The sequence below is a fragment of the Oryctolagus cuniculus genome, chromosome 14 (assembly GCF_964237555.1).
Source record: "Oryctolagus cuniculus chromosome 14, mOryCun1.1, whole genome shotgun sequence".
In the NCBI taxonomy this organism is placed as follows: domain Eukaryota; kingdom Metazoa; phylum Chordata; class Mammalia; order Lagomorpha; family Leporidae; genus Oryctolagus; species Oryctolagus cuniculus.
This window is the reverse complement of record NC_091445.1, coordinates 78,175,610-78,202,140: the sequence shown is the minus strand read 5'-3', so window position 1 is coordinate 78,202,140 and position 26,531 is coordinate 78,175,610. Positions and strand designations below refer to the sequence as shown.

General features: G+C 42.6%; 1 protein-coding gene and 1 long non-coding RNA gene across 2 annotated transcripts in view; one reads left to right on the top strand and one right to left on the bottom strand.

The window, feature by feature from the left end:
• The window catches only part of LOC138845201 (uncharacterized), a 167,940-nt gene that overhangs the window by 28,049 nt on the left and 113,360 nt on the right, over positions 1–26,531 (bottom strand). The gene's annotated exons all lie outside the window — the stretch shown is intronic.
• ACTBL2 (actin beta like 2) lies at positions 21,804–23,161 on the top strand. Its single transcript, XM_070056727.1, has one exon. The coding sequence runs from the start codon at positions 21,895–21,897 to the stop codon at positions 23,023–23,025; it is 1,131 nt and encodes a 376-aa protein (XP_069912828.1). The 5' UTR covers positions 21,804–21,894; the 3' UTR covers positions 23,026–23,161.

Genomic DNA, 26,531 nt, shown 5'->3' with positions numbered 1-26,531 from the left:
GCTATCAAGAATTACTGACAGCCCTCTGAAGTCTTAAATAAGATCAAAACAGGGGGTAGGTTTTGGCACAGTGGGTAAGCTGCCACTTGGACTGCCTGCATCCCAGATCAGAGTGCCAGGCTCAAGCTAGGTCAATCTCCATCCATCTGGCTAAATCTGGTGATCAGTCTCTACCCCATCTTGCTTTCCTCTCGGCAGCATTTGACAGAGTTAATGGCTCCCTCATCCTTTAGAACTGTCTGCCTCTGTGTGCTAGGTCACTGCACTTGGCATTATCACAAGTCTTCCTCAGTCTCCCACACTGGCTCCTCCAGCTCCTTCTGACTTCTAAATGTTGCACACTCCAGGACCAGTACTCACTGTATTATGCCTGAATTTATCCAGACTCATGGCGTTAGATGATGATTAGACACTGTAGACCCAAAATGTGTGCCTGTAATAGCCAGTTGCCTTCATTACATCACTGATTGCCTGTCAAAAAAAAAAAAAAAAAAGCCAGAGTGGACAGAGACAGACAGAGAGAAAGGCCTTCTTTTTCTGTTCATTCACCCCCCAACGGCCGCTGCGGCCAGCGCACCACACTGATCCGAAGCCAGGAGCCAGGTGCTTCTCCCGGTCTCCCATGCAAGTATAGGGCCCAAGGACTTGGGCCATCCTCCACTGCCTTCTGGGGCCACAGCAGAGAGCTGGCCTGGAAGAGGAGCAACCAGGACAGAATCCGGCGCCCCAACTGGGATTAGAACCTGGTGTGCCAGTGCCGCAGGTGGAGGATTAGCCTAGTGAGCCATGGCGCCAGCCACTGATTGGCTTCTAATTGGTGCTTCAAACTTATCTAAAGCATCACTCCCAACAAGCTGAATCCCTTTTCACATAATTGTTCAGCCTAGACACCCAGAAATTATTCAAAGTCCTTTTTTCATCTAAGCTCTTCAATATAGCAGCAAATCCCACTGACTGTCTTCAAAACATGCCTCAAGTAGAAAGTTTATTACTTCCATTGACAGCACAGCACCATGGTCCAAGTCACCATTATCTCCATCTGCACAGTTGCTAAAGCTTATTATGGGTCTCCCAACCTGGGTGCTTCTCTCTCTAGTATCATCTTGCTGTAGTAGCCAATCATTTAAAAATGACTGAACATGCTGCCTACCCCCACTCAACTCCTTCATTGGATTACATCCACTCACAGTAAAATCCAATAATCCACACTGCTCTATATGACCAAAACTATCCCTTGGACCTCATGGGAGATTGTATACCTCTTGCCTTTCACTACTCGGGTCCAGTCACTCAGGTCTTCTTGGTACTTCCAAGTAGGCTTCTAACTTGTCTGTGCCTCCAGGTTTTATACTGGCTCCTCACTCCCCTGGAACATTAGTCCCTGGATTTTGAATTATAACACAATTCTCTGCTCACATGACCTCCTTCCAGAGGAGTCCCTGGAGCTCCTAACTGAACTCATGCTCTATTACCTATTTTGGTTTAACTTCTTCAGAGTCCTTTACTTCTTGGAGGGATACTACTTTGTTATTGTATTCACTATATGTGAATATATATACACTTCTCCATAAAAGAATTTATTTACCCACCTATTTTTCCCTCTCCTCCTCCCCCCAACACAAACACACATCCATTAGAAGGAAATCTTCAAGGAGCTTTGTGCTGTTCACTGCCATGTTCCAGGGCTCATCACGGTGCTCAGAACACAGCAGGCACTCAGAAGATCAGTGTTAATTGAATAACTAAAGGTTCTTCAAAGCCATGAGACTCTTTTGAATATGGCTTTTATGCTTTATAGTTGCCTACAAAGTGGATTGAGGTTTTTTGCTTGTATTTTTGTTTACTGAATTTTATCCCTTCAATCCCAGCTACTCACTTCACTAATTATAGCTGGAACCACTTTTCTTACACTTCACCTATCTTACCTAAACACTATTCTCTGAAGAGCCCATATGCACTCTATATACCTACCATGGCGGGAGCATTATAATTCTGGATAGGAGGATAATCCACTCAGACTGTAGAGAAAGTCTCATCTCTGTTGCCTCCCAGCCCAAGGCGCACACAAACAAGATAGCAGATAGCAGTTCTGGTGTTACTTCCTGCCATGTGATTGGATCAGTCTGTGTCTACCACTGTGTAAGTGGCATACTCGTGGAAGAAAGACGATGAGATCTCTCCTCTTGTCTGGGATTGGAGCAGAAGGCAGCAGGCTATCACAGCATACAGATAAGTATGTTTTTACTGCACATAACATGCAGGAATAGAAGTATAGTCAGACTCCATCTGGAAATAGCCAATGACCAATGATCATAGACTTTTATTAAAAAAAAAAAAAATTAAAGACCATTCTAGATCATCTACAAAATACTCCTCCAAAGGAAGTATATTAGAGGCCGGCGCCGCAGCTCACTAGGCTAAACCTCTGCCTTGCGGCGCCAGCACCCCAGGTTCTAGTCCCAGTCAGGTCGCCGGATTCTGTCCCGGTTGCCCCTCTTCCAGGCTAGCTCTCTGCTGTGGCCAGGGAAGGCAGTGGAGGATGGTCCAAGTCCTTGGGCCCTGCACCCACATGGGAGACCGGGAGAAGCACCTGGCTCCTGGCTTCGGATCAGCACAATGCACTGGCCGCAGCGCACTGGCCGCGGCGGCCATTGGAGCGTGAACCAACGGCAAAACGAAGACCTTTCTGTCTCTCACTGTCCATTCTGCCTGTCAAAAAAAAAAAAAAAAGTATATTAGAAACCATGCTTCAAAGATGCCTTCAAAACTCCTTCTGAAATGCATTAAACAATTAAAAAGATGATACTATGCTATTGGCCTGGAGTTTTACTCTATCACTGCAAGGCTTTCAAAGATGACTGACAGCAACATTACTTTCCTGTATTTTACAGGAATTGCATTTACATAATTGCATAAAGTGATTCTGAATTGACCTCGCACATGAAAATAGGTAACAGATGGCATTAAGATGTCACAGTGAAGGAAAATGCATTATGGAAATCACTTGCAAAAGCTAAGAGAGCAGACCATTTTTCAGAGCCTGTTGCATTTATAATTATTCATTTGCTGCTACATTCTTTCCTTTTGAAGGATGCAACCTAGACTGTCACAAAGCTCCCTATCCTATATCCCACCACTTTTTATTGACTTGTGCATGCTCAGGAAGGGAAGAAAAGAGCTTCCATAATCCTTGCTGGCTAAGCAATCAAGTCTTTTTTCATTCACTATATCCTGTTTTTATGCCTATCTGTTCTGGATGTAAAACCACAGTTGTCTTGAAAGCCAGCTGGCTGCAAAGATTCCCCCTTCTTGACCTGGAACGTATGTGCAGCAGCACAATTTTCAAGCTACTTTATTGAGCAAATGTTGGATATAAGTAAGACTGTAATTTATGTAGTCAATATAGGAATTTGGATTATTGGAAAAGGCTACACATCAATAAAAATGTATTTTCTTATATAAAATACATAATTACCATTGAAAAACTATCATTTTCTAAACAAATATAGAATCTTCTCAAAGTAGTTTCCTGAGCAATACAAACATAAGTTTTTCTGACAACAGCTACATTTCCTTCCAGATAAATTAAATACATGATCTTAGAACTTTTCATACGGCACAAGAAAGAATAGGCTCTGTTGGTTCCCAGGCAACTGCTACCACATACCTACTATGTGCCAGGCCTTTATACTGAGTTCTAAAAACAGAATGGCCTTTCCTGCATTCATAAGGAAAAAGACACATCATAGCTTTGTGACTCATAATGCAATCCACTCATTGTCTAAAATGTGCAGTTTGTTTTGCAAGACCATGCACGTGGAATAAGGCTCATATGCTTGACTCATGGAGAATACACTGGCCACTTGTCAAATCGTATAACTTTCACTGGTCTCACCTATACACTCAAAGCTGTCTCAGCTTATGACCCATGCATGTGATATTGATGTTACTTTTAGCTCATGCCTGCAAACTGCGCAGCTCCTATGGAACCCCAGCAGTTGCAGTCCCCTACCCCAGGAGGCAGACTCTAAAAAAAGGTCAAGGTAGGGCTTCTCATGTAGTACCTTAGTCTTTGTGGTAATGTACACTCACCTGGAGACTGCTGATGTCAGAATCCCTACCTCTCCTCTTCTCCTTTAATCTCCCTTCCCTATCCTTACACACCACCAGAATCCTTAGAAGTTCAAACCCATGAAAGTCCCTCTTGTTTGTATACCTGCTCCCTTAGAAGGCCTGTGTTCCTTGCCTACGTGTTACCTCAGTGGAAGGGGAAAGACTACAAGGGGTGAGAGGGTAATGAAAAGAGGGACAATGGTCTCCTTAGAATCCTGGTTAAAGTGAATATTTCTGAGCATTGCAAGCTAGTTTCCCCTCCCCCTAAAGCAAAACTCTACCATTGCAGGTTAATCCCATAGAAAATTGTCCATATTCAACCATTTTGCCACATAAAAACATCAGTCTCATATGGTTCAACCAAATAATCAAGGATTACTGAATTTTTTGACCCTATTTAAAAGTTGAAATTTAGAAGAGTCAGTACACTATTGTGACCTGTCACTTCCCTTTGTAATTTTGTTACTGGAGACACAGAACCCGATTCCCATAGTAACAGATCCCAAACAAATTTTGGAACACAATCCACACATAATTCTAAGCCTATCTACAAAGGGTGTGCTTTCCAGCGCAAAACAAAGTTGATGAATTGTGTTTATTAGAATTACAGGATAGATAGCACAAAAGACCAACTGTGGGACTCCAGGACTCCCTTTCAGGCTGGCTCCAGAACATAACTACAACCTAAGCTTGTCTGGTGGGGAGCCAGGCCAGCACAGGAGACGCTGCAACCAGCAGTACTGACTCCTCCGTCCAGGCCAAAGCCACAGGTCTGAAGAGAGGCTGACCCATCAGAGGGCTGACAGACGTGGGGATGCACATCTAAAACCCTGTGGTCAACCATGCCGCCTTTGGAATAACCTGTGGAGGTTTAAAAACTTCAGTGCTTATGAATCTCCAGGAATTGAGATTTCAGTGGGCAGGAGTGCCTTCTTAAATTTTACAAAATTCCCTGGGCAATCCCAAACACAGTCACTTCCAAGAACTGTGGTTCTCAACATTGTGCAAAACCAGGAGGAAGGTACATGGGTTAAAAGAGAAGCAAAAGTGGTATCCACAAGTCCAAAGGGAATCCCAGCTCCAGGAAGTCCCCTATCTAGGAAGACCAGAGGTCAGAAGTCAAGTGGTGGGTGCCTACGAGCATCTACGTTCCCAGGAAGCCAGGCTGGTAGCACCGGGAAGATACAGCACAGGTCACAGGACCCCAGCGACAGGCTCAGGTTTGACCCCATGGAGTAAGGCAGTGACAACAAATCCTACCACTAAGAGAACATTGAAGAGAGGGCAGGAATCAGAAAACTCGGGGCCTGCTCTTGTCCAGACATGAGGTAGCACCATGAAGTAGAAAGATAGGGAGATTCACCCAACACAGACTCCTTAGCTCCTCCTCTTCCTTCTTCCTGTAGCCAGAACTGTTCCTAGACCCTGGGAGAGGCTTTCCTACTCCATCTGTCAGGGTAAGACTTCGTGGGCAGGAATCCAAAAGATCTTCATAGTTCTTCCCTCAGAATAACTAACTTACCTCCTCCTGTTTGCCATGCCCAAAAAAAGAAGTCTTTCTCTTTTAAATTCTGCTCAAGACCTATGTTTTTCAGGGAACTTCTCAACCCAATAGTATATGATCTATGGTCTACTCTCTTGCTTCAATGTACAGTCACATGGCCTGGGGCAAGGGTCTTTCTGTTCAGAGGACCTCTTTAATTTGCACTAAGGTCCCTCATGGGCTGGAAGGAAATCTCTAACAGTGCTGATTTGTTTGTATCTACTAAAACATTTGTTTTTCTTTGCTTTTAAAATAAACCTTTCAAAACATACAAAGCTAGAGGGAGAAACAGAGGATGAGAACTCTTCCATCTACTTATTTGCTCCCCAAATGGCCTCAACAGCCATCCATGGGGCAGGGTGAAGTTTGGAGCCAGGAATTCTATCTGTATCTCCTACATGGTTGGCAGGAGCCCAAGCACTTGAGTCATCTGCTGCCTTCCCAAACACATTAGCAGGGAGCTGGATCAGAAGTAGGACAAGCAGGACTTGAGCAAGTACTGCAATAGGGGATGCTGGTGTTACAGAAAGTAGCTTAATCTGCTGTACCACAGTGTCAGCTTCGAACATTTGTTGACTGAATAATCAAACTCGCTCTAAATTATCTCCTTACCAAAATAGATTAATTCTGTATTAAATGTTTATCGGGGAATTCCACGCTTACCCTTTATGCACACACATACCTACCTGCTCACAATTTTTACCCAAAAATGTTCATGCAGCAAACATTTTAAAAGTTTATCAAGTGTAGCCAGAGAGAGCCTGCACCCTGCCCAATTTCATCCACTGACGACAGCAGAGCACAGCATAAGGGCTCCTTGTTCTGCTGTCTTTCATCCCATGCTCTGAGCAAAATTGCACAGGAATTATGAACAGTTAGCAAATGGTACAGAACAACCAAAGCCAGCTGACAGCTTTATTACAGAACCAGGCTGGCCCTCGCAAAGCCAAGTCACCCAAGCTCAGGAACAAGTAGCAGGCCTCGTCCCTGGAATCATCCTGAGTTCAGTGCTGACCTTTGTCCTCCCAGGGCACCCATTGTGGTTTAGAGACTTGCACTGCAAGGCAAAGATCATTCAGACGCCAGTTGAGATGAGGCCACAAACCCAAATGCCGGGAGAGTGTCCCATCTCTGTCTCCGGGGTGCAGCTCTCCAAGGGATCTCCTACTCAGGGAAAGGCTGAAATCTGAACAGCCCCCAGAGAATCAGAAGAGGAGAAACGGGCTGCAGAGAGTATCTCATTCCCCAATAGAATAAACATTCTGAGAGCTTGAGCCAGCCGTGTAGAAAGTCAAGTAAAGCACTGTGTCTTCAATGAATGGACACCTCGCCTGTGTCTAAACGGCCTTTTGCTCTGCTCTCCCTGGCGATACCATCCCACCTCCAGGCTCCCTCAATATCAGATGCTTTCATCCTCCCGTGGTTGCATCACAACTCTTCAGGCTCAGATGGAGATGACTCTAGTGACTCCACTTGGGCCCCATTTTCTGACCTTTGTCTCTTTCTCCACCAGAAAAATCATCCCTTCTGTTCAGGAAATCCTATGCATTATAAAACTGGGAACTATATTTTCCCCAGCTGTTAGAGATCTCTGAATACCTGTCCAAGCCTGACTTGCTCATTGCCCAGTTATCTCCTCTAAAGCCAGAGGCACACCCAGAGGCAGTGGGGGTGGGAACTCACAGAGCAAATTTGTTCCAATTTGGGTTCTGCTCTCACGACTCTTTCCTCCTCCTACCCTCTGGATTGCCTTAATAGTGTGTGGGGTGTCTGGAATGAGCATATATAATACATATTTACATAGATTATGCAGGCACATGTATATAAAGCAGAGTTTTCCTATCATACCTCGGTCCCCTCAGCCTCTCGGGTACATCTCATTTGGGAACCTTGGTCTACAGGGCCCTCCAGTCCAGGTGCCTGCTCCTTGTGAAAGAAGACTAGATAGGGAGGAGCTGGCTTTTGTTTGTTCTACAAACGACAATGCTCACTCTTAACATTTAAGTGAGCTTTCACTCAGGAAAAGGCCATGGTCTGCTCCCATAGACAAGCTAAGGAATCAAACAAGATGTCCATTGATGGACAAATGAATCAAGAAAATGTGTACATGCACACAACTGAGCACTATTCAGCCAGAAGGAAGAATGAAATCCTGACCTTTGCAGCAAAATAAAGGAACTGAAGGTCATTATTTTAAGCAAGATAAGCCAGACACAGGAAGACAAGTGCCACGTGTTTCCTCTTATATGTGAAAATGTTAAAAAGAACATTGATCTGAGTGTAGAATCGTGATGATCGGAGGTTGGGAGTGGTGGCAGGGAGTGTGACAGCAAGGACCAAAACACAGTGACACAGAAGGAATATGCCTTAGCGTGCTATAGCAGTGGATAAACTGTATTCATAATAACCTATTGTATATTTTATTAAAAACTAAAAGGACCTCAAAGGCTCCTGACATTGAGATGACAAGCAGTTGGAAATGCTAATTCCTGTGATTTGACCACTATAAATGTCTCAATACTACAATCTACCCCACAAATATGTACTACTATGACATATTCATCAAGAAATATATAAACCCTTATGGAATAATTTTTAATTATATATTTTTAAACACCACAGACATGAGAAGCTTTGCTGTTCTTTCTCCCTCCCCTTGACGATCCAACTACTGCACCCAGATTGATGCCTCTGAAGTTAGGTCAAGTAACCCTTAAAATCCTCCCAGAATTCTTTGAGCCTCTGAAAAATCTTCAAGTATATGCCTTACAGTTACCTTCCTTCTCATTATTCCTATTTGGTCAGGCCAGCTATGTTCAAAGGAAATAAACTGTATGACAGGGGCCATATCCATGTATCCATGTTTGTTATTAATAGAAAACTCTAATTTGAAAGCCTTGATCTTCTCATTTGAGGGTGAGATGTTTGACATCTTTTCTTATATTTTTACCAGCCTCTTCCACTTGAGTTTTTCTTTTCCAGAAAAAGTATTCTACACTCAAAGTAAAATATATTTAAATTATAAAATTAAATGGGTTGTAATACAGGGGCCAAGCTTTGGGGGTGGGAAAAAAATCTAATTGAAAGGTTCTCAACTTAGGGGATTTTACTGCCAGGAATAATTTGGCCATATCTAGGGACACTTTGATTTGTCACAACTCAAGAGGTCAGAAGAAACTCCTGGCACTCAGTAGATAAATGCCAGGAGTGATGGTAAACATCCTAAGATGCACAGTTCCAACACAACTACTTAGCCCAACTGTCAATGACAATATTCAAAGACCCTGGTCTCCATACACAAAACCATGACTTTTCTATACAACAGAGAAATTGATTTATCCTCATTAAAGGTACTTTGTAACTCGGAGAACAAAGACTAGAGGCGGGCCTTGCAGCTTCTCCCAGTAATAGAGGTTTGCCAAGGAATGGAGCAATGCACTAGCTAGGTACTGAAGGATGCTGCTGCCATCTAGGGGAGGGAAGGAGGATTCCCAAAGAGACCACTTCCCAGCTCCAACGGCCCAAGCCAAAAGGCAGTAGGTGCACATTTACCATATTCGCCACACTGCAAAGACAAAACACTTTGGGTTTTATTTTGAGTAGTTATTTACAATGTAAAAAAAAAACATGACTCAGAGTTCACCGTGTCCTTCATTAACTTGCTTTCTCCGTCTCATCTGCATGGTATGAAGCAAAAGTCCAAGTTTCTGATAAGAATGACCAGTGTTTGATGGCTGTTTGGGTCTTCATCCTTAATTGGGGTAGAATGGGAAAGGTCAATCACTGGTCCCAGAGCTCTCTGGCAATGACTTATATCTCTCCTACATCCTTTTCTCCAGATTAAAGACAACAATGAGTTCTAAGCCATAAGTCAAGAGAACTCCTTAGTTTGTAAAACATTGTGATGTTTGTTTTTAAAAACAAACTGTAATTAGATGAAAATTTAAAAGAACCTGAGACCAGTGTCTTCCTCTCTCCATGAAGATAATTGGGCTAAAAAAAAAAAAACATTTTTAAGGACATTGAAGAGAATGGAAAGGGATGGTGGGACAGCAGTGAGGGTGGGGTATGCTGTCTTCTCTGGCTTCTGGCCTTCAGACTGTGGGCGCACAGAGTACCCAGGGCAATAAGCTTCATTTTCCTTCTTACCTGTTGTCTTCCTCACTGTCGTCATGGTTGCAAGGGCTAAACCTTGATTATATTTCATGCACCAGAAATAGCAAGCTTTCAACTCCAACAGAGATTGCAGAATATCTTCAAACAATGTAACATCTACTTTGATCTGTGAATAGGCCTGAACTCTATTTCTGTGTTTCAGACCAAGAAATTGTTGTATTTGAAAGGCAGAAGGGGGAGGGGTGTGTGGGGTGAAAGAATCTGCCATCCACTGGTTCATTCCCCGAATTCTAACACAGGTCTAGGCCAGGTCAAAGCCAGGATCTGGGAAGTCAATCCAGGTCTCCCACATGGGTCGCAGAAACTCAAATACCCAGGGCACAGCCGGAAGCTGGAACCAGAGCCTAGATTCAAACCCAAATACTGAAATCTTAACCACTGCACCACTCTCCCCTCCTTATTTCTAAATGATATGTTGACACAGCTATTTCTTGATGTTTGATTACAACATGACCTATATATCCCTATTAAGAAAGGAAATTTACTGCCTAGATGTTTCTATACACTTATGAATTCCCTGTCTTCCCTTCTTCAGTGAGCCAATAAAAAGCTGAGAGGAAGCTCTTGTGCTTGAGCTGATGGACCTCACTGTAAGACGACTTGGCATGAAAGCCAGTGTGTATAGATGTTTCCTGCTGGACTGAGTATACCTCTACTCTGTTGCCTAAGTGGCCTACTGGAGCCAAGCTGGGAAAGATGGAAGACCACTCTACACGCTATGTCGACTTCTACTTCGGCTCTCGGTGCAGACTGATTATCCACTACAGAGGTGGTTCTATGGTACAAATCAGTTCAAATGCAGTTGGTAAATAGATAACCTGTGTCAGTACACTGCTGAAGTCACATTAATTCACTTGCAGGATGCCCCAAGAAGAGAACAGAATATGGAGCAGAAATGCAACCTTCTTCCCAAGGGAGAAAAGCTTTCAATCCAGCTGCTGCACTGATAACAGCAACCACTTTGCATGGATTCTGAACATTTAAAACAAGCGCTTTACACCTTGGGTCCCATTTCAATGAGGCCTCACTCCAGACCTGTGCAGCTCTTGGCTCCTGGAATGTTAAACTGTTGCTGTGGTGCCTTGAGGCAGCCACACTAAGAACGCCACTTCTATCTGCACTGTCTGTTCCTACAGCCCTGCTCTCACGGAAGTGTCCAATATTCCCATGCGATTATGATCTGACTTTAACCAGTCAGAACAAGCCCCAGCCTCATTAAGCTGCCTGCCTCCATGGTTCATATTAACTCCCTAAGTTGCAAGTATTATCTTTATTAATGTTTTGTATATGTCTTGAATTCTGTCCCTTTTTGTACATATCACATTTCTAGTGTACAAATGGAAAAAGTTGACCATCTTCCAGAAATTGCATCCCTATTTTTTTTCACTGTAAAATTGGCCACAGAAATTCTTCTCCCAGTATCCACACTCCTGCAATGCAACTTTGCCACTATTTCTGTCTATAACCTGTCACTATCCATCCTTTGAATCTGAGCTGGCCTTCTGACTTGCTTTTCCCAGCTGAATGTGTGGAAGAGATGCTTTGTCAGTTCCAAGTATAGGCCCCAACAGTACCCACATGTCTCTCTCACTCTCGTAGAATTTTGCCTGGCCATGGTGTGGACCCCTGGACCCAAACTGCTGGAGGAGGTCAGACCAAATGAACAACGGAGTAACTCAGCGCACATTTCTCAACTAAAGCACAAAAGATATGGAGCAGGTCGGGAAGGGTACCTTTGACTTAATTCCTTTTTGTCCATATCTTCAGCCATTTTCCCTGTTGCTGACCCCACTGTAGCCACTCTGCGGAGCACTGGGGTCTCCACTACTTAGCCTTTCTGGGACTCTGAAGAAGAAACACTTCAGCTTCTGAGCCTCCCCACTCCCTACTGAGGTTATGGTCCTCAAGTCACACAACTTGCTCACCTCATTCCTCCTTTCAAAACGTTATGGCAATTTTGTTCCTTCTGCTCTCTTTGGGGTTTTAATGCCTTCTTACTTCCTTACTGAAACGCTTAGTAGTGTTTGGAGAGAATGTATACATGAACACATGCATTGAATCTTTCAGAATCAACAAGAAGTCCCTCCACTTGATTTTGTAGATGAGGAAACGGAAGTCTGAAAGATAACCAGCTTGCCCAAAGCCACTGAATGCTTACTGAAAACTCGAACTATCTGGAGCCCTAGGGCCAGTCCAGTGTTTTTCCTCTATTGCATGCTACTTGCATGATTATATCAGGAAGCCCAGGGGATGGGTCTAAATCTTACTCTTGGTTGATGATATTGTAGGTTTCATCTGTGCCCTACATAAGGCTCTACAGTGATGTTGTCTGTTCCTACTTTGACAAACAATGGAATAAGCCAATCCAATAAGCCTTCAGAAGTACACAAATATACATATAGTCCTCTGATGACCCATCCATCATCAATCTAGAACTGAATTTTCATATTCTCGCCAATTGTATAAACTCTCAGATGCAAGTTAGAAACTGTTTAATCAGTGTTTAAAATTTTAAACCTCTGCTCAAACAAAATTGCAAAGTGTGTGAAATATTCTTGCAGACAGATAAATGGCTCTTAAGCCAGTAAGAAGTGGTTAGACCTAGATGATTCAAAACAAAGCTTGCAAGCTTTTCTGATGTCTAATGACATATAGATCACAGTTAGAGCTACCTAGTTTCTGCCAATAATCATGGTTAATTATACAGAAGAGCTTGGTTCAGATGTCAGGGCCACTGACTTAAAGCCTGCATTGGCTCCCATATCCTCTCAGCAGCCCTTTTCCTGGGATTGTTCTCAGCCCTACTACACAACACTAGTGGACATCAAGCCAACACAGGGATTTGGAGAAGCAAACAAAAGAGCATACATCCAAACCTGAGGGTAAATACTGCATCTGGATAAGGAAGAGGCCTCTCATTTCCCCATGGCTAAACCATGAAAATCAACTAATCTCAAAGTTAGCTTCTATCTCTACTCAACTATTTCTGACCCATTGGGATGGGCAACTCCAGATTGGCTTAGAGAATCGAATCACTCAAAGACTGAGGTACTTCCTTCAGAATCTTCCACTAACTGTGCTCCTCTTTGGTCATCCAAAAGACTTAGCACTTTGTAGTGCTAACCTTTCTTTTTCCACACACTTAATGCTTAATCACCATTAGGATGCTTGCTGTGTAAGAAGGAGGCTCAATTGGCCAGAGCTGAGCAAACTTCCTGGGGAGTCATGGGAAATGCCATGATTGCTGTTAATATTTACTGAGCTCCTGCTCTTGCCTCACACTCTGTTAAACACTTTATGGGCATCAACTCAAGTAAACACCAAACCAACCTCATGAGATACAGTTATTACTGTGCATTTATGGAGGATGCTGGGACTTTGGGAAGTTGTGAAATGCTCCAGTTTAAAAACCTAGCAAGTCTGAAAACTTAGTTTTTGCCAGATTTTAAAAGTTGTATTCGTGACCACCATGTTTCTATAGTTATCCAACGAACAGAACAAGGCAGAAAAGTTTAGATTCTGTGTTGTAACAAATTTGGAACCAAGAAGATTGTAATATACATGATTTAAGAGTTGAGTGACAGTGATCTGCAGAAGGGCTTGAGATTGGAAGAATTTTTTTTTTTCAGCAAAGTGCTCTGGAACTTAGTTCAGATCCTGAACTAAGAACAAATGAGGGGAAAGAAAGGAACAACAGTAATGAGAAATATTCCCAAGGATATTCAACAGAATTTGATGTTTTTAAAAAATGAATTAAGTGGTTGAGTCAAAGATGATGCCATATTAGGAAACTGAGTGATTCTGAACATATTGAAAACACGTGGCCGGCACCGTGGCTCACTAGGCTAATCCTCCGCCTTGCAGTGCTGGCACACCGGGTTCTAGTCCTGGTCAGGGCACCGGATTCTGTCCCAGTTGCCCCTCTTCCAGGCCAGCTCTCTGCTGTGGCCAGGGAGTGCAGTGGAAGATGGTCCAAGTCCTTGGGCCCTGCACCCCATGGAAGACCAGGAGAAGCACCTGGCTCCTGCCATGGGATCAGCACGGTGCGCCGGCCGCGGCGGCCATTGGAGGGTGAACCAATGGCAAAGGAAGACCTTTCTCTCTGTCTCTCTCTCTCACTGTCCACTCTGCTGTCAAAAAAAGAAAGAGAGAAAGAGAGAGAAAGAGAGAAAGAAAACACATAATAGAGCATTTGGGAGAAGTTAATTTGGTTTTGACTATGTTGTTAGAACTGAAACACATAACACACTACAATAGTAACGTAATCCATTACTGGCTTAAAATACATATTGGAGGGGCCGGCACTGTGGTGCAGTAGGCTAAGCCTCCGCCTGCAGTGCTGGCATCCCATATAGGCACCAGTTCAAGTCCCGACTGCTCCTCTTCTGATCCAGCTTTTTGCTGGCCTGAGCGAGCAGTGGAAGATGGCCTGAGCACTTGGGCCTCTGCACCTGTGTGGGAGACCTAGATGAAGTACCTGGCTCCTGGTTTCGGGTCAGCCCAGCTCTGGCCATTGCAGTCATTTGGGGAGTGAACCAGAGGGTGGAAGACCTCTCTGTCTGTAATTCTACCTCTCAAATAATCTTTCAAATATATATATATAGGAAATACAAATTGATAGTCAATAATTAACCAGTTGTAAGACCTTACTATAAGCAATGTAAGAAATAAAATGTGAAGATAACATATTGAGTATAGTGAAGGAGACACCAAATACACAATAGCACAAAACTGAAAATGAAGAACCACAATAGAGGTATAGACTAAGAGCTATAGGACTTCAAGATTCAAGGCATTCATTCCTCTGGGAAACCTGGTAGCATCTGAAATGGGTTTTCAAGGATCATTCAAACATCATAGGGCAAAAATTGGGCAGGACGTTCCCAGTGGAGAAAGCAGTGTCAGAAATTCTGAGAACAAACTGCCTAGGAACAGTAATTAGTCCAAGAGACTGGAGCGTGAGGCTCATGGATAAGGGAGAAGAGAGGACACTAAAGCATCAGGCTAGGAAAGTAGGGAGTGGGTGGGAGCCAGTTAATAGAGGGCCTGACAGTCTATACTAGGGAGGTTGGACTTTGTTCTACAGCTAATAGGAAGACATCAAAAGCTCTCAAGCAGGGAGTGATATAAGTATGTGTAAATCATATTCTAATCTTTTTTTTTTTTTTACAGGCAGAATAGACAGTGAGAGAGACAGAGAGAAAGGTCTTCCTTTTCCATTGGTTCACCCTCCAATGGCCGCTGCGGCCGGCGCGCTGCAGCCGGCGCACTGCGCTGATCCGATGGCAGGAGCCAGGTGCTTCTCCTGGTCTCCCATGCGGGTGCAGGGCCCAAGGACTTGGGTCATCCTCCACTGCCTTCCCGGGCCACAGCAGAGAGCTGGACTGCAAGAGGGGCAACCGGGACAGAATCCAGCGCCCCAACCGGGACTAGAACCCGGTATGCCAGCACCTCAGGCGGAGGATTAGCCTAGTGAGCCACGGCGCCAGTCTGTATTCTAATCTTTATTTCCACACATGGACATTTGATTTTTTTTCTAGGCTTATTTATTTGAAAGTCAGAATGAGGGTGATGGAGAATGAGATCGACCTTCCATCTGCTGGTTCACCCCCCAAATGGCCACAATGGTTGGGGATGGGCCAGGCCTAAGCCAGAAGCAGGAACTTCATCCAGTCTCTCCTTTGTAGGCCCACAAACTTCGACTGCACCACAGCTCTGCTTTCCCAGGCACATCAGCAAGGAGCTGGATCAGAAATAGAGCAGCCAAAACCTGAACCAGCTCGCACATAGGAAGCCAGGCTTGCGTATGGCAGCTTAAACTGCTGTGCCACAGTGCTGGTCCTGTGAGCATTTGATTTTCATAAGTTAAATGAATCTTTGCTCTGTATCTCTTCTTTGGGGTTATTATTCCTAAATTCCTTTGCATCTTTTATATTCTATACAGTGTTTCCATTTAATCTTTCATATGACCTGAGGCTTCTTTTTCTTTCCTCTCTGGCTAGAACTGAAAATATCATCAGTATCAACCACGGATGTCAACAAAAGGATTCTTGCTTTAGTCTTAAGGGACTAAGGATCTTTTATCTTGGCCCTGTAGTCTATTTCTGATACTCTACTAGTTTAGCCTAGATCCCACTTGCAGTGGGATATAACAAAAGGACTTGCTCTGAACATTCAACCAAGGTTTCCCTGTGATTAAAAAAAAAAAAAAAGTTAAGATTTTGAGAGGTAGAGTTAGAAAGAGGGATAGACAAAGGTCATCCATTCACTGGTTCACTCTCCAAATGGCCGCAACTGCTAGAGCTGGTCCTATCTGAAGCCAGGAGCTTCATCTGGGTCTTCCATAAGGGTGTGAGGGCTCAAGCACTTGGGCCATCTTCCACTGCTTTCCCAGGTGATCAGCAGTGGAGTAGCCAGGACTCAAACCAGTGCCCATATAGGAAGCTGGCATTGCAGACAGAAGCTTAACCTACTCCATCACAGTGCCAGCCCCTTGATATATTCTTATACCATCTTAAAGTCCTTCTTCAAAGAATTCAGTTCCAGAGGAAAAGAACTTGAAGTTGTAATGTACCCGTTTGCCTCACAATGATAGTGTTGCTTTAAAAAAAAAAAAAGTCTCTGGAATGTTAACACCAATTAAAAACCTGTTCCAGTCTCTTCTGGCCCATGCAACCAGAAACCATAGAAAACCAAGCTTTCTCCAAGTTGCAACAGATAACACAGCTGTTTTCTGGTGAATTTTTTCTTAGCTTACATCTTTCCTTTTGCAACATAAATCCATTCTACCATTTCTACCCTCAATAAAACTAAGAACAGAACCTCCCTTCCTGCCCTTCCATCTTTTAATTTGTATTCTTTATTTCCTAAACACTCAATGTTACATTTGGACACTGATCATATAACTAAAGAAACTCAGCCACGTAGTACTATATATTTTGCTCTTGTAGTCATTAAATCTTCCCCAAACCTAAAAGGACCAGAGACTACTAACCAGTTGTCTTTTTCCTCCCACTTGCAAGGACCGTGTGAAGAAAGCAGGTTGGGGGCAGTGCTACAGGACAGAGGGGTGGAGGAGAGAACAAGAGGAAGTGGAGAACATTTAGCCCTTGTTGGGGGTAGCTGCTATTTATTTGTAATTTGAAAATGAGGGTCCAGTGTTCTTCACCTTCCTATCTTTTCAAGTGGGAATTCATAAATCCCCTTAGCTTACAAACATTCAAGGTGAAAAATTCAAAAATATTTGTAGGATACTGCATAGGCCAAAGAAATCCTGCCACGTGCCCCAGTCTGCATGTTCTGCACTAAGCAGGACATGGCCCCTGTGAGCAATCGGGAATCGGCCCTAAATACGAGTGTCCTCTTCTCTGCCACTTGAGGGTATTTTTCTTGAACTTGGACACCTTGCTAACCAAAGCTAGGGAACCCACCCACGGGCAGGTTTTATGTCCTAATATCCCACTGCCCTTGTTTTTGTCCAGGTTTCCTACTTTCTCTGTAAGTTCAGTTCCCCTCAGCACATTCATCCTTAACCATCAACACAGCGGTTCACCTTGATGGCTGCAAAAAGGAAAACTAAGAAAACCCTTCATAGGCCTTACTCATTCCAGATACCTGAAATAATTTCCTACCTGGATCTCCTGAGATCCCCTGAAAAGTCGTTTCTCGACAAAGAAAAAAAAACCTACATTGAGTCATACTCTGCCAATGAAAAAGTTCCTGCTGGGAGTGAGTTAGGCAGCTTCCAAAACCAAATTAACCTTTTCCTCCCGAGTCACTCATCTTCAGTGTCCCTCAGCCAGGCAGCACATTCTCGGAGCAGGAGAGCCTCCAGAGGAGAAGAGACACTGGGTGTGCCCAGGGCTTGACAACCCGCAATCCAGTTTTTCCAGTTTAGCTATGTGTTGGCTCCTAGGCCATCTTGATGAAAATGTGCAATAAATCAGGCCTGATCCTTAAGCAACCACAAAGCCATGTTCACCAGAATGAAGAAAAAACACTGACCACAACTTAGTAGCTGCAAAGCGTTTCTCGATATTTGTGTTTTGTGTTTTCCTGACAGCTTTTAATGACCTGTGACCCAAGGCTGCCATCTGGATCAGGTCACAGATACATTGACAAGAACTTTCTCTCCAACTCAGTTCAAGCCTCCCTTCGGGTCCTCCACACCCTGTGACCTATCTCTGACATTGTTTCAGGTGGTCTGAACATTAGTGACTTCATTTTGATCTGATTTCCAGTCCTCAAGTTTTCCCCCTGTCACCTCAATCTGGTGGTTTCTGTCCATCTTGGCTGGCTTTTCCTCTTCGCCTGTTTGGAGACCATCAGATTTACTCAATTACCCCAGGTTCTCACATGATCACCCCACTTCCTAAACCAGAGCCCCAGCCCCCAGCTGATACATCTTGGTCAAATTTTGATGTTAGCAGACAGTGCCATCTGAGATCTAAAAACTTAGACATAGCAGCCTCCACTTCTACATGGTCACAGCTCAAAGGATGCATTTGTATTCTTGACTTACATCTTGCTTTTTACTCGTCCATTACCTATCCTATCTCCTCCTGAAATTATTGTCATACAAATTTTTTAAAGAATTATTTATTGGAAAGACAGTTACAGAGAGAGGTACAGCCAGAGTGAGGGAGGTCTTCCATTCTGCTGGTTCACTCCTCAAATGACTGCAGGGGCCCAAGGACTTGGGCCATCCTCTGCTTTCCCAGGCCATAGCAGGAAAGCTGGATAGGAAGTGGAGCAGCTGGTTGAACCAGGGCCCATATGGGATGCCAGCACTGCAGGCTGGGGTTTAACAACTATGCCACAGCGCTGGCCCCTACAAATTTCTTATTTTAGATAATAGTAGATGTGCAGCTTTATTTGGCAATGTCTTTCTCAGGCCAGGTATTAACTCTGCATTCTTTTCTATTTTGAGCATAAGATATGCTAATATTAATAACATGGAAGAACCTGCTATCATTCTCTGGAATTTTATTTGGTTTTCCTCTTTTGGTTTCAATACTCAGCATAGTTTCCACTCTGAGATGACATCTGGACATGAGAAAGATTTTTCCCAAAAGAGAATACAAAGGACTTCTTATGGATAGTACTTGTGGGCTACCTCGCATGTCAGCCAGAGGCCCTGTGTGCCCTTTCTCACGACCCCTTGTTGGGCAGAGCTTGAGCTATGGACTTGATCTGCTTGGATTTGAATCCCACAGCTCTGTATTAGCTTGATCAGTTTATTCTTGAAGTTTCAATTTACTCCTTCTATAGTGGGCATAATACATAGCTCATAGGGGTTGTTGTGAAGATTAAAGAAATGTGCCTAAGTGAAGCATTTGGCACAGAGATTGACTTACACTAAGTGATGGTTTTCATTGTTTCCCCACAACCCTTCAGGCTAGCAACACAACCTGGAACTTCTCTCAGTCTTGGGTAATGTAGGGTTCCCATCATGAATGGATACACATCTGTGAGTGTCGATGTTCCCGACTGCACAAGCTTCCTCCCCTTTCCTTAAAAGCAAGGCCTATTCAAAGGTTCATCTACTCCACCCAGGAAGCTACGCCTCCTCTTTACCTGGGTCAGGTGAAATAGCCAAAAGCTGACCTTCACTACATTTTAAAAGCTGGAGTTGGCAAATACTGCCCTACAGTCCCTCCTAGACCCACTGAAGCAGCAGAGAACCCTACCATCCTGTGGAGTGAAAGCTGGTCTTGCTCACAGATGGTGGAGCAGCACAGGCTGAAGGTGGAGGCTGTGGTTTTCCACACAACAAATACAATTCTTGGACTTGATTATCCTTCCCAGTGCACCCTGGAAGCGGTCAAGGCATACCTCACCAAAGCCACTCTGCTCCCACCTGCCCATGCCTACCTCAGGAAGTAGTGAATGAGAGTCTGTGGCATTTTAAAACTTACACGCCTTTTTTGGAAAAGTCCTATAAATGAAAACAAATAGATCATTATATACTGTTACATAGTTATTGATGGACTGATCATTTGTAAGCAAATATTAAAACCAATCATTAGACTTCTCCAGGATGAATATTTAGTTCATAAGATACCATAATTAACTCATTTTATCAATATGAAATATAAATTTTATATAATATCTAACCACAAGATAAACTAGCTTTTTAACTTTTAATAAATGGTCAGATAATAGGTCTATAGATCTATTGATGAATATATTAGTGTACAATGAAAAAACATCCCATTAACTACCTGTCCCTGTATCTGTTTAACAAACACATTACGAATCTCCACTAGGAAAAGTGCAGTTGGAGGTGGTTCCATATCAACCAGTATCTTGGGAGAAGTAGACCCATGTGCAAAACCCAGCAAGGATGGAAGGAAAGTTTGGTGAACAAGGAAGGAACCAAGTGAGGACCAAAGCAGAAGCTAGCTGACCTCAATACTCTAAACCGATGGTGACCCAAAGGAGCCTCATTAAAATTCCCAGTCTCTGTGGCTCAGTTAAAGATATGAGAGTCTAGACAGGCAATAATCACTGAGACGTGGCCTCCATCAGCCCACAGGCAAGTGACCCCTAATCAGATCTGACATATGCTGGAGAGAAAGCAACATTCAGTCCTGGAGTTCTTCTCCCTTGCTCATGCCTGTTAAGATCCAAACTCTAGTTCTAAGCCTCTAGCCCTATAGACTCTTGCAGAGACACCTAGTTCCAAAAACACACTTGATCTTGACTTCCTGCAAATTATCTACACATGTCTTACTGAATTATCTATATTTCCATATTAGACAAACTCCATAGCTAATACTAGTCAAATTGTTTAGATTTTATAACCATAGAGAAATTTGATGTTAATACATGCATCCTGAAGATAAATATTTTTTGTATCTATGAAATTTATATTTATTAAATAAAAACTTTATATTAAAAAATCCATGTGTACATTGTGTGTAATACTTATTTTCCATTCACCTTATAAGACCCATCATATACATTGTTTCATAATCTTATACAAAATAACAATCATTTTCAAGTTTACATTCTGCAAACTGTTTGAAATCTCATTGTGTACACAGAGGGTTATAATAAATGGTACCACTAAGAAGTTGGACAGAGTAAAATATTTTTAAGATCAGTTCAAATATGTACTCTGAAATCTTGCCATTTAATGTTGTCCATTGTTGTATAACAACTTATTGAAAATGAATAAAACTTCAGTATCTGCATTTTTCACTAATTTTACAAGATACTGGGCATTTAGCCTCCATGCAGTCAATATGGAATCAATAAACTTTCTATGAACAATGTCTAGGAATACAAGGAGCTTAACAAAATTTGGTTACTGAAAATTTAAATCGGAAAACTTGCAGTGGTCTACTTTACTGATCACTCAGTTGCTCTTACTTGATCTCTGGATAAGAAGTTTCATAAATACCTGGCTCATTGCATGGCACAAATGTGTCCTAGTTACAACTGAAGCCCACCTTTGCAACTCATTTTTTTATCTACTAAAAAATATTCTCTCATGATGATATCTTGTAGCATTCAGAATCTAATGGAAAAGTGTTGAAAACATGTTTAGAGTCAGACCCCTCATAAAAGCAATATTTTAAAAGTGAAAAGTTAAAGCTCATGGAGATCAAATGGACCCTAAAGGTAAAGTAAGGAGGGAGTGGCCCTCTTGGCTGTGTTACCCGTATCTAGCTCTGACTTTCTTTCATCTTGCACTTATATCCCCATTGCATCATCATAGTTATCTAGAGACCTTGCCAAGCAGGCTGACATGTGTGGGCTGCCTAATTACAGTAACTTGATATTTGGCCAGTTGGTAGCCAATTTTCTCTTTATGAAGGAAGGTCTACTAATGATTTCTATAATCATCTCCATCATTATTAATACCTCAAAGGTGACTCCACCCAGAAATGCTGGGAATTGGTAGGAGAGGGCATGGGTGGGTCCATGTGTTCCTTTAAATACCTAGGGTTACAGCACAGGCTCCCCTTTCTGAAAGCAGTTCTGGAGTCTTAGGCCTGTACATCCTATCTTGCACACTGTAGTGTTTGCCCACCTGGAAGATTCCACCCAGCGCCATGACCGATGATGAGCTGTCTGCCTTAGTAGTGGATAATGGGTCAGGGATGTGCAAGGCAGGCTTCGGTGGTGACGATGCCCCCCGGGCTGTGTTCCCCTCCATGGTGGGGCGCCCCCGACACCAAGGGGTCATGGTAGGCATGGGCCAGAAGGACTGCTATGTAGGGGATGAGGCCCAAAGCAAGAGAGGCATCCTGACCCTACAGTATCCCATTGAGCACGGAGTAGTCACCAACTGGGACGACATGGAGAAGATCTGGTACCACACTTTCTACAACGAGCTCCGTGTAGCACCAGATGAGCATCCCATCCTCCTCACTGAAGCACCCCTCAACCCCAAGATCAACCGGGAAAAGATGACTCAGATCATGTTCGAGGCCTTCAACACACCTGCCATGTATGTGGCTATCCAGGCTGTGCTGTCCCTCTATGCTTCTGGACGAACCACAGGCATCGTAATGGATTCCGGGGACGGGGTCACTCACACCGTGCCCATCTATGAAGGCTACGCCCTGCCCCACGCTATCCTACGTCTGGACCTGGCAGGCAGAGATCTGACAGATTACCTCATGAAGATCCTGACGGAAAGAGGCTATAACTTCACCACGACGGCTGAGCGGGAGATTGTGCGGGATGTCAAGGAGAAGCTGTGCTATGTGGCCCTAGACTTTGAGCAAGAGATGATCGGTGCAGCAGCATCTTCCTCACTGGAGAGAAGCTATGAGCTTCCTGATGGGCAGGTGATCACCATTGGGAACGAGCGCTTCCGATGCCCTGAAGCCATTTTCCAGCCTTCCTTTCTGGGCATCGAGTCCAGTGGAATCCATGAGACAACCTTCAACTCCACCATGAAGTGTGATGTGGATATTCGCAAGGATTTATATGCCAACACAGTGTTGTCTGGAGGCAGCACCATGTACCCAGGCATTGCTGACCGGATGCAGAAGGAGATCATGACCCTGGCCCCCAGCACCATGAAAGTCAAGATCATTGCCCCCCCAGAACGCAAGTATTCCGTTTGGATTGGGGGCTCCATCCTGGCCAGCCTGTCCACGTTCCAGCAGATGTGGATCAGTAAGCAGGAATACGATGAAGCTGGTCCTCCTATTGTTCATAGAAAATGCTTCTGATTGGGCTTCCATGTCAAAATTTACATTTTTCCCCTTTTCAGGTCACAGTGATGGTATGACCTTGTTTTTATCCACACTGACCAGTCCACTCATTCCAGTTTATAAACCAGCAAACCCATCTCTCCATCCAGGTATCCTGGACTGTGACCCACTTAACCGTGTGCTGATCACTATCAACTGAAGGAGAATTCTAATAGCATGTCCTGTTTTCTTCACCTAGAGGGCTCAAAGAAATGTGGACTTGCTTAAATGAAAGTAAGTGTCAATGCATAAACTCTTGAAAATTATTACTCCAGAATGGATAACCAGAATTTAAGCTTTAAAGTCTAGTTCTCGCTAAAATATTTAACAGCAACAGGCTGTACAAACTTGTAAAAAATATGTATGCATTTAGCAACCATGTCTTAAGTATTTTTGTTTGGCCTACTTCTTTGTATAAAGAGAATGAATTCTATAGGTTGATATCTATATGCACATAAGAACCAGGGAAATAAAATATCACATCTTAAAATGTATTAATGTATCTGCTATCTGAACAGCTAATGTGAATTTCTTTCTGAAGTCACCATGATAGTAATTCCAGATTCTAATTGCTTCCCTTATTAAATAAGCAGCATTAATTGGAATAGTGGCTATATCATTAGGCTTATCAATCATCTAGATTTTCAACTCATAGTGAAGTTCTGCTGGTCAAACACATATTTTAGCACCTTACCAACTGATCCTCATGCTTTTAAAACAACAAAACTGCAGATAATGTGCAATGTTTGATAGAAATTGTTATCAGATTTATATTATGCTACAGATTAACATGATTTTATTAATACAACATGTCTTGAATAATTTCTGTCACACACAATTTTATATATATCTTAGGCAAGAATTTCATTTTAGGGGAAGCACAGCTGAGCATCTTTATAAATTAGAAATTTTAATGCTACTATAATCCCAATTTTATACTTGGAAGTAGTTTGGAATAGCTCTGACATATGTCTAGTAACTAGGAATACTTATTTATGTAGAATGTCTCTGAAATACTAGTATCTTAGAAAATGTCAGTGTATCCCAGTTATTCTTAAGTGTTGAAACTTAACTGAAAAGTGATCGTTGTTAAATATAAGAGTGGGAATAAGAGAGGGAAGAGATGTGCAATTCGGGACATGCTCAAGATGACTTACCTCAAACGGTAGAGTTAGAAACATACCAGGGGATTCCAATTCAATCCATCGAGGTGGCATGTACCAATGCCACCTCACTAGTCCCAGTGATCAATTTCTATTCACAATTGATCATAATGATAGGACTAAGAACCAAAGGGATCACATAAACAAGACTAGTGTCTACAAATACTAGCTGATAGAATAAATAAGGGAGAGAATGATCCAACATGGGAAGCGAGATACACAGCAGAACCATAGAATGGCAGATGTCCTAAACAGCACTCTGGCCTCAGAATCAGCCCTTAAGGCATGCGGATCTGGCTGAAAAGCCCATGAGAGTATTTCAGGCATGGAAAGCCAAGACACTCTGGAAAAAAAAAAAAAAAAACTAAATGAAAGATCTCCACGAGTGAGATCCCAGTGGAAAAAACAGGTCATCAAAGAAGGAGGTACCTTTCTCTGAAGGGAGGAGAGAACTTCCACTTTGACTACGACCTTGTCTAAATATGATCAGAGTCTGTGAACTCAAAAGGCTTCCATAGCCTTGGCAACTCATGACAAGAGCCTAGGGTGATTACTGATGCCATAAACAAGAGTGTCAATTTGTTAAGTCAACAACAGGAGTCACTGTGCACTTACTCCTCATGTAGGATCTCTGTCCTTAGTGTGCTGTACATTGTGATTTAATGCTATAACGAGTACTCAAACAGTATATTTCACTTTGTGTTTCTATGGGGGTGCAAACTGTTGAAATCTTCACTTAATATATGCTAAACTGATCTTCTGTATATAAAGAGAATTGAAAATGAATCTTGATGTGAATGGAAGGGGGGAGGGAGAGGGAAAGGGGAGGGTTGCGGGTGGGAAGGAAGTTATGGGGGGGGGAGCCATTGTAATCCATAAGCTATACTTTGGAAATTTATGTTCATTAAATAAAAGTTAAAAAAATCCTATAGTAAGAAAAAAAAAGAAAATGTCAGTGTATCCTAATAATTTCTGAAATTGTTAATGAATCTAGTGGTGAAATTTACTAGTGCATTTATTTCAACCTATGCTGTGATTTATGATATCAGGGTTATTTGAATTTTTCAGGGTTTTTCCCTGATATTTTTAAATATTTGAATTGCCTATTAAGGCATCAGGAGATCCATGCTTCAAAAGGAGGAATCTCTTCCTTTTAGTTGAGAAATTTGAGTTTTAAATCTCCATTTTGAAGTCATTAAACATTTTTTGTTTAAAACTTTGCAAATCCTTTCTTATTTCCTTTATCTGACAATATCATTTCTAAATGCAGTCAACAAAAATCAGTCTCCAAAGGCACTCTATTTTAAAAGACTTGGAATCTCCTTTCATTAAATTAAAATTACCTCATTCTTGCATATTGAGGTTTCCTGTTATTTTTCTCTAGTTCTTCCCAAAGACTTGGAGAAGGACCCAGAGAGGATCACTGTTGATGTGTGGGACCTGTTTGTCCTTACATACAGTTTTATACCTGGTACATTTGACCACATGAACAGCAAATTTTTTAAAAAGATGGCTATTCCAGGAAGTCTAAGAATTCCTCTTAACCTCAGTTCAAAAGTTGGAGTTTAGCGGGTGAACTGGTCTTCAGATAACAAGTAAGTGTAGTAGCAACAATAATACAATCTTGAAGTCATTTGCTGCAGCACTTTCCCACCACTTTCACACACTTTCTTGCCTACATTCTGAGTTACCAGAAAAAACACCTTTTTCCCACCCACAGAAAATTTAGGGGACAGGCAAGGTGAATGTCTGAGAAAATGAACTAGAGAATTCTACATGAGGTAAAAATATGAATCCCATAATGCAAGCAGCAATAAAAATCTAAGGTCTTTGGACCTTCTCCTAGTCGTCAGTACTCACTGACTAATGGGTAAAGTTAATGAGGAAATAATCCCATCTCACAATTCTACATTTTAGAGTCAATGTCTTATTTAGGTAATAAAATTGGCATGATATTCACCAATGGTTCACAAGCCTGGCTCATCAAGCAAATTACTTAAGAAATTTATATAAACATAGATTCTGTATCCCTGGGCCCAGAAATTCTGGTTCACTTTGAGGTGAGGACTAGGAATGCAAATATGTAGCAAACTAGAAGGAATCACAGCTCCAAAGAACTCAAAACCTAAAGCATATTATAGAGCCCAAAGAAATAGACTGGCCATTCCTCCTCTCCACTCTCTTCATAAAATGGAATAGCACAAAATCGGATGAATTTTGTCTCATTGTAAATTTTTATTCTTCCTTGTTGAGGCATCCTGAGCAATCTAAGTTTAAACTATACTGCAATCTCCCTGCCCCCAAATTGTTTTTCCCCAATCA